This window comes from Squalius cephalus, assembly GCF_949319135.1.
Source record: "Squalius cephalus genome assembly, chromosome: 5".
Taxonomy (NCBI): Eukaryota; Metazoa; Chordata; class Actinopteri; order Cypriniformes; family Leuciscidae; genus Squalius; species Squalius cephalus.
This window is the reverse complement of record NC_137126.1, coordinates 8,784,016-8,803,327: the sequence shown is the minus strand read 5'-3', so window position 1 is coordinate 8,803,327 and position 19,312 is coordinate 8,784,016. Positions and strand designations below refer to the sequence as shown.

Here is a 19,312-nt window from a genome sequence, read left to right as displayed (position 1 = left end):
ATCAATCTTTTGATAATTCATCTCCATTTTTTTAATCCTTTTTAATTTTCTTGTTGAAGCAGCAGGTTTAATCGTGTAATTCACCCAAAAATGAACAGACCCTTAAGAGATGGAGCAGACAGTCAAGACCCTAATTTTATTCACTTGTCTTGCTCTCTCTCTTTTCTTTATATTTAAAACAGATCTTGCGCTTCAGACACGAATGAGCCTACAGTGTGGCACTATGGAGAAAGAAGGCTTTCTCTTACTCCACAGGACTAAGGACAAGTGTATGCCCATGACATCACCCTTTAAGAAGTACTATGTCACACTCAGTAAAGACACTCTGTCCTACTCGCGGACGCAACACTCTAAGGTAGGTAGTACTGATGGCTTGACTTTAAAGGGATAGTTCACCCGAAAATAAAAATTCTGTCATTAATTACTCACCCAAACCCGTAAGACATTTGTTCATCTTCAGAACACAAATGAAGGTCTTTTTGATTAAATCCGAGAGCTTTCTGTCCCTCCATTGACAACTACGCAACTACCACTTTGATGCGTCAAAAAGTTCATAAAGAGATCGTAAAACTTATCAATATGAATTGAGCGGTTTAGTCCAAATTTTCTGAAGACTCAATCGCTTTAGATGATTCATTAACTCACACCCCAGCTAACAGACTTTTGTTATAAGAACGTTCTCCAAATATTCAGTGTTGGTTCTGGGAACGTGAAAAATGTCCAGTTTTCTTGATGTTAGAGGAACATGTTTTTAAAAGGTATAATGTTCCTCAAACGTTCTTTCAACTTAATTTTGATTTAAAATTATCATTATAGGAACGTTGATTTCTAACATTCCAAGAACATAAAAATATCCAGTTTCCTTAATGTTACTAGAATGTTATTTAAAGGTTAGTGTGATGATAATAAGAACACAAACTACAACTTTATTCAGACAGCCTTAGATGACCTGAAGATAAAAGACATTAACTCCCTGAAGATCTGATTAAACAACTCCACAAACAGCATTTTTTATATGTGAATTATAGAGCCCCTACAACAAGGAAGCTGTATTCCCTAAAATGGAGATTCTTTGTAACTTGGTGTGAGCAGCGCCATCTGAACCCAGTCAACTGTCCTGTTGGTTCAGTGCTGGAGTTCCTTCAAGAACGCTTTTCAACGTTTCACCTCTAAGAGTTAGGGCCCACTCAACTAGGAGTGTTGCGTCCTCCAAAGCTCTTGCTAGGGGTGCATCCTTGCAAGATGTTTGTAATGTCCTCCACACACACAGTCTTCAGGTTTTATAGTCTAGACAGGAATTTAACCCCAGGGTCTCAAGTCCTTCAGGGTTGATCCGGCCTCAGGTTGGTCTGTGCAGATACATAGCCTTGTGGGTCAGATGCTGTCCCATGTGATCACATCCACTGTTGAGGCAAAGTCACATGAGGTTTCGGTTGCGCTTTGAGGGATTTGTGTTTCCATCGCATGTCTTCTTATCGGATAAAAAAATTGTCCGTCTCGGTTGAGTGCATACGTTTTTTAATGCTCATCTTTATAATTAATGCGCATCTTAGCGTTTCATTCCAGCATTATTTATGCGATATCCCAAAATGCAAAAATAGGTGGACGGAAACATAGCTAATGTCAGTGAAGAGCATGATTTAAATGAAATATAAGCTTATTTTGTAAAAGTGCCAAAAAAAGTCTATAGAAACACCCATATATACAGCATATAAGATATGTTAAGCAGGCTCTGGTTTCTGAATCCGTAGAAGAGCTCGTCTATTTCGCTGCCAAAGATCCGGGCGGTAGAGAAGGTGGAGGAGAAGTGCTTCGGTAATGCCAACGTCATGCAGATTATCTCAAGCGAAGACTCGGGCCAGCAGGAAACCCTGTACCTTGACTGCAAAGTTAGTATTGCACTGGATTCACAAATAAAATGTGAACGTGGCTATTCATAGACACTGACTCAGATATGTGTTTGTTGTTGGTGAAATTGTAAGAATGGGCCCTGAAAAACCTCAAATGGGTTATTTGATGTCTCATTGTTTGATTGTTTTATACTCTTTGACTCTTTGTCTCTCTGTGTGACTGTAGAGTGTAAATGAGTTGAATCACTGGCTGTCAGCTTTGAGGAAAGCCTGCAGCCACAACACAAACACTATGAGCTGCTATCATCCTGGCATCTATAAAGCAGACAGATGGAGCTGCTGCCATCAGAAGGAGAAATCAGGTACTGCAAATATTAGATGATGTACATGCAAGCCAGGCTTGTGATCTGTTTGGGGCTGGTAAGATGTTTTTGAAAGAAGTCTCTTATGCTCACTAAGGCTGCATTTATTTGATCAAAAATACAGTAGGAAAACAGTAATATTGTGAAATAAGATTACAATTGAAAATAACTGTTTTCTATTTGAATATACTTTGAAATGCTATTTGTTCCTGTGATGGCAAAGCTGAATTTTCAGCATCATTACTCCAGTCTTCAGAGTCATGTGATCCTCCAGAAATCATTCTAATATGCTGATTTGCTGCTCAAGAAAACATTTGCTATTTTTAATTTGAATGTTGAAAATGGTTGTGCTGCTTAAATTTTTTGTAAAAACCATAACATTCAGGATTCTCTGATGAATAAAAAGAACAGGATTTATTTGAAATAGAAATCTTAAGATTATAAATGACTTAAGAGTAATTTAGACTTATTGTCAGGTTTATGTTGTTTTATTCATCAAGTTGTTTTTGAATTCTAAGGTGTGCACAGACCGATCTGTGTATGACATTAAAGAGATAGTTCACTTTGAAATTAAATTTTGGTATGTTTTAGCTTACCTCAAGGGCATCCAAGATGTAGGTGTCTTTTTTTCCGCAGTAGTTTCAATTTTGATATTTTTAGGTCAAACCGTTCTTGTCTGTCAGTCATTTAATGCAGGTCTGTGGTCACTGTCTCAAAGAGCATGCACAGAGTCCAAATTAAAACAATTCCCCATCGTAAGTACACATTGATGGCCTAAGACACGAAACGAGCGGTTTGTGTGAGAAAACGAACTTTACGTGAATTGGAATGTGTGCAAAGGATTGTGGGTGGTTGAAGGACGAGAAGGCTATGCTCATAATTCTATAAAATAATAATTCAAATTGAATTAAATTATACAAAGCAGTTCAACATACATGTCAGCTTGGTAAATAGATATGTACACTAGATGTCGCCTTAAATACATTCGTTCCAATGAACTGCCGTAGACAAGGCGACATCTAGTGTATATATCTATGCACCAGTCTGCGTACACGTCACACACCAGGATGCGCGCGCGCCCTCAGATCACTTGGACGTGGCTGTGTATAAGAGGTAAAATCGATATAAATACTGTTCATTTTCTCACACAAACCGCTTGTTTCGTGTCTTAGGCCATCAATGTTTCCTTACGATGGCGAATTGTTTAATTTGGACGATGGGGAATTGTTTTAATTTGGACTCTGTGCATGCTCTTTGAGACAGTGACCACAGACCTGCATTAAATGACTGACAGACAAGAACGGTTTGACCTAAAAATATCAAAATTGAAACTACTGCGGAAAAAAAGACACCTACATCTTGGATGCCCTTGAGGTAAGCTAAAACATACCAAAATTTAATTTCAAAGTGAACTATCCCTTTAAAGTACCGCAAGAACAATTAGAGAGCAGGCGGCTCTGTATGCTTTCAAATCGCTTGGGCGGTACTTTGATGTCATACAAAGATCGGTCCATGCAGCGCTGCTTCAAGTTGAACACACCTCTTGTTTCTTGGGTTTAAATTTCGGTCTCATTATTTCCCTTGCTTTCTGATTGTCTTGTTAGTTTCCATGGCTACTGATTATGTTTGCCATCTGTTTCTTGTTTAGTTTCTTGTATATATAGGGTGTTTCTCAAACGGATGGCTGCATCTCAGGGGCTCTTTACACAATACTGTTTTCAACTAAAAACGTAAAACTTTTTATGCGTTTTGGCCGTTCATTTACACGACAACAGCGTTTAGGGTGGCTAAGAAACGCAAACTTTTGAAAATGGGTTTCAAAGTGAAAGTTTTTAAAAAACGATCTCAGTGTAAACAATAAAAAACACAAGTCATGCACGTGCGTATTACATGTTCAGTCTATAGTGTTTCATCGCCATCTAATGGCCTGGCAGCAGAATACAGCGTTTTTAGTCGTTTTCGCGGATCCGTGTGAATGGGGATTCTTTTCTACAATGGTGTCGTCTGTACGCGGAAAACTCAAAGGAAAAACTAATCCGTTTTAAGCGTATCGTTGTCGTGTAAACGTACCCTTAGTACGGCTGTAGATCCTTGGAAATCAGCCTTCATTTCGTGTCCTTCATTCAGCTCATTCTGAAGGATGCATCGAGCATAGCCTTCTCGTCCTTCAACCACCCACAATCCTTTGCACACAGTCCAATTCATGTAAAGAAGAACTGTCGGAAAAAAACAAGTCGGCACTGAGCTCGTCTGAGTTCATTATGAAATGTAAGACAAAAATAATGTTTGCGGAGAAGAAAGCATACATGCTATCTTTTGTTTTGGTGTAAATTAATCACTTAACACTAAACTGCCAATAATGTAAGCCACTGGGAGAACACAGATGGTTGTCGTTAATATAAAGCTTTTTAATACAAAGTATTTTTTTCAAAATTAAGTTTAAATAGTATTTTCATGCCGTGACCATGTGGGCGGGAACATGTGACGTCGCCATGCGCACTTACTAGAGTAGACTGTTTCATTCTAGTGTTCATTGCTGAGGAGGATTCTAGCCTAAGAAGCCTCATAATGACTGGTCCTCAAAATGGATGCAGCCTTCTGTTTGAGAAGGACTCATAGTGCTGTGTTGGGCTCCTTGGTTTGTTGGTTATTGTTCTTGTGTTAATGCAAGCTGTTATGCTGTCTTTTGTTTCTCCTGTTGATTCTTGTGAGCTTTTCAGCTAAACTGCTGTTTTAAAGATCCCTTTCGCTGCTCTCTTTATTAATTTCCATTGATACGTGACAATTATAGACTTATTTTAAATGTCTTTACAGTCACTTTTGATCAATGTAATGCATCCTTGCAAAATAAAAGTATTAAAAAAAAAAGATTCTTACTAAACTGCACTGATGAACTCTTTGTTCATAGACCAAGGCTGTGATAAAACCAGACATGGAGTAACTCTGCAGGAGTGGTATGACCCACTGGACCCAGACCTGGAGGCTCAGCTCATCTACCAACATCTCAGTAGTGTCCAGCATGCCATGCGGTAATGTTACATTAACATTATGGGCATGTGTATTTAATTATGACAGCTGACATGATTGATTTAAGCACATAATTCTATACAATAATAATTCAAATAGAATTCAATTATACAAAGCAGTTCAACATACATGTCAGCTTGGTAATAACTTTTAAATTTGTGGAAAATCCATGCAAATTACCTACAGGTCCAGGCCATCTATAAATGATGTTTTGTACTTTCTTGCAGAGATAAGTATTTTAAGTTGAGAGAGCAGCAGGGAGTTCAGGAGGCAGATTCAGTCAGAGGTAAGTTATCAAGCCTGCCGGACACCTCCGTGGCATGTCCCTTCCTGCTTTTCTTTCAGCAGTGTTATCATTAAGTATAAATATTAGATGAAAAACTTAAAGTGCCCCTATTACGCTATATTAAAGTTTCCTAATTTTGTTTTGGAGGACTCCTACAATGGGTTTACATGCATTTAATGTCAAAAAAACACATTGCAGCATCACCTCTTTTCTCGCAGTGTCTGAAAAAGTTAGATAAAGGATTCAGTCTCTTTACACCCCTCCCTTCCGAGAGCCTACTCTGCTCTGATTGGTCAGATGGCCCAGTCTGTTGTGATTGGTCTACCGCGTACAGCATGTGTTGGAAATGAAACGGCAATTACCATATCTGAATTTCAGCTCCAGAGGCTTCCTCAGCACTTGAATACACAGTGATATAAACAGTAATGATGGCTTCGGTTTTACTGTATCAATTTGAGCACAAGTCCTCATCCTTTGGAAGTGCATGCTTAGTGGATTTCCTTTCACAGCACAGAAAACAACGTTATCTCAAACCAAACTTTTCAGCTTCAGCTACAACTACAGTGTTTGAGGGTCAAAGTAGACGTTGTTCACTGGCAGCCAATGAAGACCATAGACTGACATTTGTTACAAACCTTTGTAGGTTCGAGCAGGAAGTAAGACTGGAATTACTGACGACTCGTTTCAGGCAGTTCTGAATCGGTTCTTTCTTTTGGGAGACAACAACTTTATTTGTTGTGCACTTTGATCCTTGAACCTTTTACATTCACAAACGGCTATATAACACACTACATAAAAGGTAATATCTCGAAAACGTATAATAGGGACACTTTAAGTTAGAGTAATCCTATGTAGTGCCATGCACACCTGAATCAATTGTACGTGTGTTGGAAATTGCAATATAAATTAAAAATGTATAAATCCCCCACTACAAAAATGCTTTAATGAGCAACATTTCAGTCAAGTGCAAGCACATTTAAAAACATAGAGTACAATCATCTGTTAGTAATAATAATCTCACAAATAAATCTTTCTGCTTTCCTGGATTGAACCTCTTCAAACTCTTTTACCTATGGGACTTAATGATACATTTTTGCTTAATGTTATGTTATAAAAATGTGCCTATTATGAGCATAGTTCATATTTTTTAGGTTTATTTGTGTCTCGATGTTAATTGTTTTTGTGAAATGTGAATTATTATGTGGCAATTATTATTACTAACAAATTGCGTTGCTAAAATTATTCAAACTGAAATAAAATAAAGCTAAATAGAAATGTTAAAAATTATAAAAACTATGACAAAAGCACATAACGAAAGTATTAAAGTCTCCCTGTGATGAAAATCGAGATTTGAATGTTGTTTATATGCCTATGTGGTGTTTTTTAATATGCTTTAAGACAAACCATGTCAAAATTCACAAGTTTATGCCATTGCTGAGTATTTTCTCTGTAAAACTGCAGTGAACCAAAGACTGTCTCGAAAACGCGGTTTGAAATCGCTGGCCAATCACATCAATCACGATCTCTGAGCTGGTGTGAGTGAGTGGAGGCGGGGCTAATCTGCATATTCATAGATCCGCCTATACTAAATGAGGCAAGGGTGTAGAATTAAATTCAAGCTATTTTAAGGCACGAAGAAATATTTTTCAAGGAAAAAAAACTTTAAATATGTCATTTTGGTGATCAAAGATGAGTTTTAAAGGATACAATTATCGACTACAGGGGGAGGAAAATACTATAATAATATATAAACAACAGTAATTTCCATTTGATGAACCATTTGTTCTCCTGATATCAATACATTGATCTTACAGACCAGAAGAAAGCAGATGGACTATCAAATCTCTTCAGTATTCTCCAAGACCTACATGATGCACATGCCGCGGTGGAGGAAGAGGAAAGACTGAAGAATAAAAACTTTTTCTTGGAATTACAAACGTAAACAAAGGGACTTTTTGATTTGCATTTCATAATTCACAGTGTCATTCAGTCACTGAGCGCATTAACGCAGGATTCAGAATTTGACACATAGTCAAGAAGTCTAAAAAAGTTGGATTAGTTCACGTGTTTTTGAACTTTTGAACCGATTTTTGGTGCATAGATGGATATTTAGAGGGCTGTGATCACAATCCCTTTATTAAGGATAGTCGTGGTGTGTGTTTGGTATTAAGGTAAGCTGAATTTCTGCATAGTTTTAACTCACTGCAATGATTCCAGTAGGTTGGTAACTCAAAAGCAGTGTCTTGTTGGCATTTCTGCAGGTTTTACATGCATTCAGACATGCTATATTTGTTTTAACTTTTGTAATGGTATTAATCACCATTCTTCTTCAATTTAATTTTATGCATGTCAGCTCTTCCTTTGTAAAATTTTTACATTAAATCAATTTGATTAAAATGTTTATAGATTTTAAAGATGATTGTTTTTAATATATTTTTTTTTAATCTATAGGGGAGAAATAGTTTATTCTTGGATCTAAATGCCATACAACACTGCCATTCCTGCTGTCTCAATGCCTTGTTCGTATCATGTGTCATGTTTTGCATGTATTGATGTTCTGTCTTTTTATGATATGTACCCTAAACAAGTATGCATTGTGCATTTCACAAAAACAGTGTAACACAAAAACGTGGAAAATGTTCATAGTGTTTTTTATTATGAAAAAACAAAACAAAAAAAACAATCTTCTTAAAATATGGCGATAGTAATTCTCCACTAGGTGGCAATACAGTGTTACTTATTCGAAAGCTGAATTCAGCCCATGGTCACAGTATAGCAGTGCTTGTACATACAAGACTGTTGGAACTAGTTTTAGAAGATTATCATGAACTTCTCTATTGGATGGTGTTTAAAATTCTTCTCCAGTCGTATTTAATTATGTGCACTACACAAATCTCTAGTAAACACAATGCATAATGTAAGTTCAGACTTTAATTGTTATTGTTTGATTTAACGATCAACGATGTAGATTCACAATTCTGTGTCTTCATTCACTCACCTTCATATTGCTTGAAACCTGTATGATTTTCTCTCTTGCACAGAAAACAAAAGCTGATATTGTTCATGCTGCCCAGTTGCATTAAGTCACATGATAACTGTGTTAATGAATTTAAGTCTTGCACATTCTGCAAAATATCTCTTTTGTGTTCCATGGAAGAAAGTGTTTATGGCTTTGGATACTCTGTGTTTAGGAAATACAACTGGAATTGTTTTTATATGGTAGGCTATATGAAAAATGATTTAATACAATCACTGAACATGTGATCAAGTCAGGTGACAAGTATTTGGGCAATGTACTGTAAATTATGAATTGAGTATATTAGTTACTTAAACATTTGGATCACATTATTATTATTTGTATTTATTAATTCAGTTGTGCATTCATGTATTATTCATTTCTCATTCTTGTTATTAGTTTGAGACTGATGTTTTGAGAATTTTGCATTTACAGCGTGTAATGAGTTAAAGTGGTGCCTTATGTTTAAGGAAGAATGTGCTTCCCATTTCCCTTCAGCAGTCGTTTGAAACATGACCAGCGCTCTGTTATTTTCTCTTTCTTTCTCCACCTCTCTCAGTCTGTTTTCCTCTCCCTGTGTTTTCTTTTGATGGAAACGCATTATTGCGTTTCACTCCCTTCTGTACTATTAAAGACAGGCACTATTATTACACATGCTAAAGAGGAGGGACTGGTTGGAGGAATTTATTTAGGTAGTACAGCTGAGCTCTGTGTTCTGTTGTGTATCAGAGATTTTGAAATGGGAATAGCATACAAGAATATTTGATTATGAGGAATTTAATAATAACTAACCAGCTGATGATTTTTTTCCTCCTGAAATGGAGTTGGATATACAGTAATATTGCTGGGTCTTCATCTTGTTCTACTTTTCTGACCTTTTCCTCGCCTATTTTGAAGCCATTTAAGCATGTTTTATTTTCCTCGTGATCAAGAACATGTTTGTGGAAGTGTGTTCATGCAGCAATCAATAAAAACGGCATGAATATTAAAATAAAATTTCTCTCGCCTTCTTTCTCTCTGTTTTCTGTTCTTTGACAAATTGCTTTTGTTCCTCTTTTGTAAGTTGCTTTGAATAAAAGTGTGCTTAATGCATGTAAATATATCCTTTTAACATTGAGGAATATCTGTGGGACTCTTGAAAACCTTAACGTCTTTCAAATGTAAAAAAAAAAAAAAAAATTATAGTTTTTATGTACCACACAAATACTTTAACTGTAGCTATTTAAATGTAGGCTATTTAGACTTTTTTTTTTTCATTTCAGGGTTGCAAAATTATATATACTTTATATGATGTCTTTCTTGCTGAGATTTCTCCTTTTTTAGATTTGTATTATATTTTTTTTACTGATTGAGGTGATGTTTTTTTCTTTCTCCCTTTTCTTTTTATGTTATTGTATTTCAATGCAGTGCAGTTTCTTTTCTTGCAATAAAATAATAATAATCATAAAACAGCACATGTAATAGGCCTATTTAATATAATCTTTAAAAAATATATATTTTAAAAAAACCTCAATATAATGTGCCTGTGTTGTGGGCAGTTTTGGTCTTTAGTCATTCATTTAATTCATGACCGGAAATGCATAAATTCCACAGCAGCTGGACTTGTTTCCGGAATTTGCTGCAGCCAAGATTCAGTTTATGAAAACATGGTGACATCTTAAATAGAATTTACATTAAACAGCTCTAAATCATTTACATGACTTGATTTTTGCTCGTTGTAATTACCTTTTATTTTATTTTTATTTATTTATTTATTTGAACCAGCCCTGGTTCGCATTTGTGTTAAAAAAAAACTGTCATACAGCCAAGTCGTAAACATATTTCCAGTGTGATCGCTACTATCATTTATTTCGCTCATCAGTCGATTCCGGAAAAAAATTCCGAAAAGACCGGTTTTGTTCAACCAATTCATTGAAAAGATTCGACTCAAATGAACGATTCGCGAATCGGACATCTCTAAACGGCCCCCCTGCCTGAAGGCTTCCACCCCTCCTGTTTAATGAGCCTCATCTATTCTATTCAAGAACCATTTGCTCACCACTGACACACTTTCAGGACATTTCTCGGCATTTGTGTAAAAGAGCTTTCCTAAAATGTGCCGGTGCCTGTGAACCTCGCATCCTGTCCCACTTTCACTGCCAGCTTTAGCTCAGCATCCATATTTTTCGCATCCGTGTGGGAGAGAGAGAGAGAGAGAGAGAGAGAGAGAAAGAGAGAGCGGAGCGAAGGGAGTGGCAGACGCTGACAAATCTCATGCCGGGAAGCCGACTGAGCCATCCCTGATTCCCTGCACAGATTGATCTGAAGTTCGCCTGCACCGACTTCTTTTTAATTCACAGGATTTGGACTTCATAAGGTAATAGTGCTGTTTGTGAGAACGGGTCGCGTTTGTGTTGCTTGACAGGGGCGTGTGAAGAGGGTCGCGAGCACGCCGCAGTGAAGAGCCAAAACAATAGAGCAGCAGAGTCTACGGCGCAGAAATGAGCTAGCACAATAAACTTCCGTCTCTTTTAGGATACATTATACGGTTTATGCTGTATTAATCTCTGTTTTTAAGTGAAATTCACGTACTGAGTTTTTAACGGAGTTAATTTGGGCTTTGGAAGGCAGCTGTGGTGACAGCATGTCGAAACTGCCGACCTCACTGGATAATGGGTTTCATTTCACAGATATGCTAGACAGAGTGACCTTGCTAGATTACTGATTTATCACTTAGGAAATATTGCATTAGCGAAAACAACGCGTTTACAGTCTGTCAGTGTCGAGTACATTGTTACAGCTTCATTCAAACAATAAAATGTGTTTTTTTTTGTGTGTGTGTGTGTCCTCCTTTGCCCTGAAGCATCACATTATTGATGCTGTGGCTCAGCTAGTATCCTGTTAATGAACTGACATGGGCCATGCAAGGCCATTCATTTAGCAAATTGCACCCAGTCAATAGGATCTGTGTATTTGCCTTAGCCTCAATATTCGTGTTGAATGCTCATGATGGTTGTTTTCAGTCCCACAGGTAGAATGGAGAAGGATATCCGCCATCCTCACATTTAGTGCCTCGATTATAAAGAAAACCCTTAATAAGCTGCGAAACTTGAAGTTTCTCCAGTGGACATAATGAACATGCTGAAGTCCAGTGGCTTGAAGATCCCTGGCAGGGGTCCTAAACACTCCAGTCCAGTGGGACGAACAACTGCTGGCCCATCAACCAGTCCTGCGGCTCAAAAAGACAGTAAGTCAGCTTATTTTAGTCCCTCTACGAGCAATGTTATGTCTCATCATATTACCCGTCACTAGGACCAGACAGGATCTTCAGTCATTTTGCACCAGCGTTAGTATTATTTATGTACTATTATAGTATTTATTGATACTTTGAATTGGCTTTTATTATTACATTTTAAATTTTCTTAGTTTTAGTGTTGTCATTTCTAGTAGTTTTTTTTTACTATTTCTATTTAGCTTTAATTTATTTTTATTTCAGTTTAAGTGTTTGTAATTATTTGCCAAATTTCTAAAGTTTTTTTTTATTTTTTTTATTTTAAGTTTGATCTAATATTTTATTTTATTTCAGCTTTTATTTCAGTTACTGAAAATGACTCTAATAGTTTTAGTTATAGTTAATATCAACACTGTTCTCCATTGAGTTTTATTTTATTGTTATGAATGGGGGAGGGGGTGGATTTGAGCAAGATAAAATGCATTAAACAAAGCTAAGTGTACCTGCCTATAATGAACAAGCCTAAATAATTCATGAAATTATTCAAGTAAGTGAACTTCTGCAGAGATCTGTGTCACTTTCTCCTGAATTATATGTTTGCAGATTCCAGCTTGTTACCATTAAAATACTACCATGATTTTTAGTCATTTTAGACATGTTTATGTGGAATATCATGGTATATGAGCATGGGTATCATTCACTACAACAGTAGATATCAAAATACCATTGTTTTATCATCTGATACCATCACTGTATTGTAGTACCGTCACAAGTACCATCAGTGGATTTGCAGTGGTGTGATTGAAATTTAGATTTTTTTTGTCTGAAATTGAACCAGAGAAGCTGAAGTGCATTTTTGCTGCTGTCTACACTACCATTCAAAAAAAAAATTGAGGACAGTAAGATTTTTTTTAATACCTTTATTTAGCAATGACACATCAAAGTGATCAAAAGTGACAGTAAGGACATATGTTGCAAAAATTATTTAAAATAAATGCTGTTTTTAAACTTGCCATTCATCAAAGAAGCCTAAAAAATATATTGTGGTTTTCACAAACCACAGGACAATCGACAGAACTATGGACTATCCGCATCGTCACGAAAGTTTATCCTTTGCTCATGTTTTTAAACTTTGCAAATTTAAATATTCAAGCGTAAGAAGACACAATAGATAACTCAATTTTAAGATAAGAGACTTTTTGTGCGCTCACAAATCCAAAGCGCACGCACATGGAAAAACGTGTTTTAGACAGCGCGCAAATACCGATTTTGAGTTCTCTTTCATTTTCTAATTCACACAAAATTATATCAAAATGTCAGTCTTGGCGATTATCCTTGTAAACATAGTTACGTCTTAAATGAGCGTAAACAATTGTGAAATAAAACGCTTGTGTATCCAGGGAACTACACTAACCTTTTCCACTGGTGGCACTTGCGCTACTAACTTTTTCAGTTACTGGCGCAAAACATGATTTGGTCGCACAAATTATTTATAGTAAGCCGCTCTGGATAATAATGAACAATAATGAAACTGTATTGCATACAGATGTGCTTTTTATTTTACTTGCCATCTTTTAAACCACATGCCTTCTTGTTTTCTTTAACATTGGTTGGGATAGATTTACTGCAATAGAAAATACAGTACACAACTGTCTCTACACTTCGCGTGCTTCATACTGTCATTGTGAAGCTTCAATGATTCGTGTTTGAATTGTTTTGACGCAGTTACAACTTTGGACAGTCCTGTAATTGAAGGCCCACATAATTTACAGTACACACAGTGCATTGCTCCATCTTGGTACCTTAACCACTGGTATTCTTCGAGCCACTGGTGTCGAAATTCATGTCCGTATAGGGGTGTAACGGTTCACAAAATTCATGGTTCGGTTCGATACGATACACTTGTGTCACGGTTCGGTACGTTTTCGATACAGCAAAAACAAAGAAATGCCAGAGAAATTTCCTTGATTTAATTTTTTTTATTCTTTTTTTTTTAATTAAAACTAACATCATAAATTTTTTTTTTACTTTGAGCAATTCTGAAGCTATAATTGACTTTTCTTAGGAGCATAAAACAAAACAGCTCCTTGACATGAAATGTAATATTGTAGTAGTTATAAACAAAGGTTTATTTTAGTTCAGATTAACATTTGAGGGCAGCAATTGTATTCATAATATCAAAATAAAACCGACGTAATGTTACTTGAAAGCATTATAGCCTACTATTCCTGCCAAACTTCCATGGTTGCAGTTAGTGTTACTACAGTAAATCCATGGTGAATGTTGCAGGTCTGTGGACACTGGATAATTCATTCATAGCACAATGTTTCTTCCTGGTTTCCACGTCAGCGCTGTTTGATCCGTTAATAACGGAGAAATGTGAATGTTTCTCACTAGATCTCGCAGCGATGTTATTACTTCTGTGGCGAATTCAAATGCTTTCTTTACTGGATCTCTTAGCGCTGTGTAGTAACAGTGTCGCATGATCACGATCGGCTCGCGCTGCACTGGTCCAAACTGATAAACGGTCCTTCAACCATTCCGCTTACATTATGTTTGCCATTTGATGTTGGGCAATGTTGTGGTCGCGCCGGCGTCTCTTACATTATGAGCGCGCTTACATTTGAAATAACGAAATTTTGGTCGGCAGGAAAAATGGTCGTTCGGTTTGAAAATGCGTACCGAAAACCAAACCCAACTTGATGTGTTGAATGCTCAGAGCACGTTATAAAACGTATTCTTAAAATACACATTTCTGTTTTAATAAATGCTCATAGTAAATCATAGCATATTGCCTAAAACATAAGGTAGGTACAAAAATAATCAGTGATACATTTGCGACCCATTAAAAATTAGGGTCGCAATGGCATTTCAAAAGGTCGCATATGCGACCATTTTGGTCACAGTGTAGTTCCCTGGTATCAGTAAATTGGATCCGTGCAGCTCTTAAAGTGACAGCAGCCGAATATACCTGCTGCGCTGCTGTATGTTTTAATCAATCAACGAAAGTCCAAATAATCGCTCACTACTCTTAGCCTGAACCAATAACTTTTGTAACTTTAATAAGGATTCATTTATATTTAATTTATACAATCAAGAATATATTTTTTACATTTGATCACTTTATTTATGTACCTGAAAACTACTTTTAAACCTACCTTAAAAGCACTGTTTATTTCATATACATTTTTGTTCTGTTGTATTTATGTATGACTGTTAAATGTTAAATGGAACATTCTATGTTCTATAGGAATTTATTTCATGATGCTGCAATAAACTAACTAGGATACCTTAATGTATGCGCTTTTGAGCTTTGCTCATTCAAAACATGATAAAAAACCCCCACTAATCTATTTTAGTGACAAAAGTTCAAATAAGAGAGTAAGTAACAAATATTGGAATCGGCCAATAGTTGTTTGTTAAAATCGATATTGGTATCGGGGGAAAAAAATCCTATCGGTGCATCCCTATTTAAAATCATTAAAAAATCTTGACCTCAATCTTTTGAACTGTAGTGTAGCATAATTTGATTACTCTTCAACTAGATGTGAGCTTTATACAAACTGTAGACCATTTGAGAAGATCAATGGGTGTAGATCACTTTCATTCTTGACAGTTTGATCTGAGTTGTGGTTTATGGTGATTAGTGTGCTTAATTATCTTTCGAGTCAGATGACAAGCGTTGACACTGGTGACACAGACATTAGTTACATAAATCACAGTGAGCTAATCCCTGCCTCAGTGATGTGGCCGACCTCACATCCAGCCACGACGAGACCAGACCATGTTATTTACATTAGTTTGTGTGTTACCCAGAAGGGTGCCATGGTTCAAGCTGACTGGAATGCTTTGTTCGTAAAACACGCACAAATACAGGAAGTGCAGTGAAAATCAGGAGTTGTGCTGCTGCTCAAATAAAGCATTCCTAGTTTAAAAAGCCATTTTACGTAAAACTCTTTCTATATCAGCGTTTTGATCTGTACTAACAGCATGTATTGTACTTTTAACAAAACAGCTCATGATATTTATAATTGTGTAGGTGAAACGTGGTAACCTGTCTTTTTTTTTAATTCATACCATGTTAATAATGTGTTGTGTCCTGTGGTCTAACACTACCCGGCGTCTATGATACGAGTGAAATGCACTAGCATTGATCATATTTATCTGGCTGTTTTCGGAGACCAAAGAAGAAGAGTGTGTGCTTGTGACAAAAATGTGACTCCAAGAATGCACTTCAAAGTATTTCAGCTAATACTTTTTTTAGCGAGGTTGCATAAAAACACTTTCATGCAGAAATCTTTTACCATCTGTATTGCTGTGTGTGTATTTAACTTGAATCCTTTATCACCTACCTTGACTTATTTCAATATTGTGGATGACATGAATGAAAGGTCCTTTCATTATCAGAAATGAGGAGCAGCTGCTAAATAGCAAAAGGTCCCATATCACTGTTACAGAACAGATTATTAAACACCTGGGTGGTTGATATTTCAGCATACAATTTAACAGATCAAAACAAAATCTAAATATGAAAGTATTTAATGGTGCTAACAACAGTTAGTTAATAGTTAAGTATATAAAAATATTCTAGGCTACACCCTAAAACAGTGTGACCGTTCATTTATTGTATTTATTAATACAGATGACATGTTTTTTTCTATTCAATTGTCTTTTTGAATTAAGCTGAAATTTTGAGGTCATCCAGTATACTATAAAAAATTGACATTCACTTTTAGAATAAGTTCACAGTTAAAATGTACAGTTTTTCTCTTCCTGGAAACAGACTCAAAATATTGATGACTCATGTTACACTATAAAGATTTTCATCCAATCAAATGTCTTCTAGTTTGAGAATGTCCTTCCCATCTGCGACCAACATCAAGCAGCAAATCAATAGATGCTGGATGTGATGTAATTGCTATTTAAAACAGTGAAGCCTTTTGATATTCTCCATCCATCCTTTCAGTTTCAATAGGAAATGCATCAACATAGGAAAGAAAACTAGTCCCTTTAAATGATTTTGAGGCATTTTAGGCTAATTGTTTGAAATTAAAGCCTTTTATCTGTTGGTAAAATAATTTCCTTCATTGTGGATTAAGAGTTTTGCAGTGTTTTACAACCAGAAACAGTTTATCATTATTTTGACTGTCATAGCAAATAACATTGTCTCATCAATATCCTCAAACTGAGACAAATGATTTAAAAAATGGTATTCAAAAAATACATTGGTCAATATACAACATCTAAAAATAAATAAAAACAAATAATTTCTCACCACATTTGGATGTTATGTTCAAAATTGAGCACTAATTTTGTAAACCACACTAATGCATAAACCGGTTAACAATATAAACATCCTTTCAATGTTTTTTTTACAAATTTTTTTTTTTTAATGTTTTTTTTTTTTTAATTTGATTAAATCCATGTATGACTCAGTCTCTGGTCATGTAAAATGGCATGTCATCCGCCCACAGACTGTGGCTCTGTACACTCCCCAAACCAAATTTTTTGCCTGAAGATTTCTAACATGTGCAGTCCAGGCACAGGAAATGAGTAGCATATTGATTCAGACACAAGACTGTCTGAAGTCAGTAGCTTTAAAAATGTTTTTAGGCCAAATAAGTTTGTATTAAATCTTTATGAAGGCTTTGGTCAGCAGTTTTGCTTTAAAATGGTGCCACATAGTTCTTTCTTCTATTTTCTTAGTCTAGTTTCTCTCAGTTTCTCTCAGCCTCAGATGGACCACCACTGGATCATTTACACGCTGTCTAATGGATGATACAGACTGAAATGGCTAATGGCTTTTACAACCAAAATTAGCAAGTCAGGGACTCACACATCTTCATCAGTTCACCAGAAAAAGGTCAATTTGGACAAAGTGATCTGATGATTTAGACTGATCTTTTCCAACATGCTATCATCCAGAGCTGTCTCATCATTTGAGGGAGAATTGAGGCTTGTATAAATAAGATTGAATTTCGGGATGCTACTCCCTGAATTGTTTGATAAGTAAAGTTAGCAGCATAAAGTAAGCTCTTTCTAGATATAATATGAAAGCAAACTTGCCAATTCTGCACTTTCTTCTCATGTTACAAGCTTGACTTAACAGTTGAGAATCAGAGAAGCAATGTGCCGAAATTGCATCTTGTGTAGACATATTTCCTTGTCCCCATTCCTCCGCCAATACGATGCATTTGTAAATGGACATTTTCATTGCGGTGAGGAAACTGAGGGATGAAATTTATAGAACAAGAAAAACAATTAGCCTTGTATAGAGTTCATCCTTCAGTTCGACCTCTTCATTTGACATCAGTGTTCATATTGACAAATCTGTGCATGTCAATGTAACATTATGTAAAAAGATAGAATAATAATTGGTCATTTTACATGTCAGTCAAATGATACCTTCCTGTCTAAGTGGGCAGTTTGTGGCCAGAACACACAATTACCCCTTTTCCACCAAGGCAGTGCTGGTGCCGGTTCGGAGCCGGTGCCTACTCACGAACCAGTTCTTTGTGTTTCGACAGCCAAAGAACCGGTTCTCGGACAGGAAAATTGGTTCCAAAGCGGCACCAACTCTTTGCTGGACTAGAACCGTTCTTTTACCACGTCATGCTTACGTCGGGGGCTGGGGGCGGGGTTATTGTCGAACTTCTTCTCGAACGTAACCTCTGTCTATAGTAGCCTAATCCAGACGAGCAGCACAAATGTGTTCTAAACGTCTTCTTCTGACCCCAATATAGGATCGCAAAGCCAGGAGAAACATTTGCAGAAAGACGATGTAGTCCGCCATTGTAATTGTTATGCTTGAAGTTGGCGCAAGCGTTTCTGGGAAAGCTAAGACGTATGGCAACGTACACAGTGACGTAACGACGTCATTCGCTGGGCTCTCTAGTCAGTGGAAAAACGAACAGGTTCTGAGAAGGTTCGCAAGTTGAACCAACTTTGAACCAGCACCAATTCCGAACCAGTTCTTTTTTTGGTGGAAAAGGGGTAAATGTGGTCCAGGTTTTATTAAAATAGTGTTACCATTTCAAGTAGAATAGCAAAAACATGTTTTTAACCTAGTTTTATGAACATTCCTCTTGTCTATCATTGGTCAATCAAACAAATAGGCCCGCCCTAAAGTCAAAACATTGGGCCAATGTTGCTGGGCTTGGCTGGTCAGGATGCTCTTGTATAAGCAGAGCAGTGTTACGCTTTTTTCTGGGAATCAACCTATAAATTACATTGAAATTACACTTAATTAAATTTGTACATGAATATTAAATGGGATAAGAAAAAAGGCCTATTATGAAGCCAAGTTTGTTGTTATCAGGAGATACATTTCCATTTTGAACTGAGAAAAAGAGGGAGTTATCAAGACACCACAAAGAGCTTCTGAGAAAGAAGTGTGTGTGTGTGTGTGTGTGTGTGTGTGTGTGTGTGTGCAGGGGGTGGTTAAAGGCTGAGCTGGGGTCATTGTGTTAGCTAGCTTGTGCTGCTGAATGGTGGGATTGAGATGGTGGGAGGAGGAGTGCAGGCACAATGGTGAAGTGAGGCTTGTGTTCTTCTCTTCTT

General features: G+C 36.6%; 2 protein-coding genes across 6 annotated transcripts in view; both read left to right on the top strand.

Annotated features, from left to right (window-relative positions):
• Positions 1 to 9,703, top strand: part of rasa4 (RAS p21 protein activator 4) — a 46,132-nt gene extending 36,429 nt beyond the window's left edge. The window contains exons 16-21 of the mRNA XM_079872224.1: positions 183 to 355; positions 1,752 to 1,889; positions 2,077 to 2,212; positions 5,121 to 5,241; positions 5,467 to 5,525; positions 7,340 to 9,703. Of these exons, the coding sequence (XP_079728350.1) occupies positions 183 to 355; positions 1,752 to 1,889; positions 2,077 to 2,212; positions 5,121 to 5,241; positions 5,467 to 5,525; positions 7,340 to 7,467 (755 nt within the window). The 3' untranslated portion in view covers positions 7,468 to 9,703. The remainder of the gene's footprint in view (positions 1 to 182; positions 356 to 1,751; positions 1,890 to 2,076; positions 2,213 to 5,120; positions 5,242 to 5,466; positions 5,526 to 7,339) is intronic.
• A 774-nt stretch (positions 9,704 to 10,477) lies between these two features.
• The window catches only part of clip2 (CAP-GLY domain containing linker protein 2), a 52,214-nt gene continuing 43,379 nt past the window's right edge, over positions 10,478 to 19,312 (top strand). For 3 of the 5 annotated variants that reach the window (XM_079872558.1, XM_079872557.1, XM_079872554.1), the window contains exons 1-2: positions 10,792 to 10,897; positions 11,544 to 11,767. In XM_079872558.1, the coding sequence (XP_079728684.1) occupies positions 11,653 to 11,767 (115 nt within the window). In that variant the 5' untranslated portion in view covers positions 10,792 to 10,897; positions 11,544 to 11,652. Of the gene's footprint in view, positions 10,898 to 11,543; positions 11,768 to 19,312 lie in introns of all 5 variants that reach the window. The other 2 variants (XM_079872556.1, XM_079872555.1) reach the window with 2 other exon arrangements.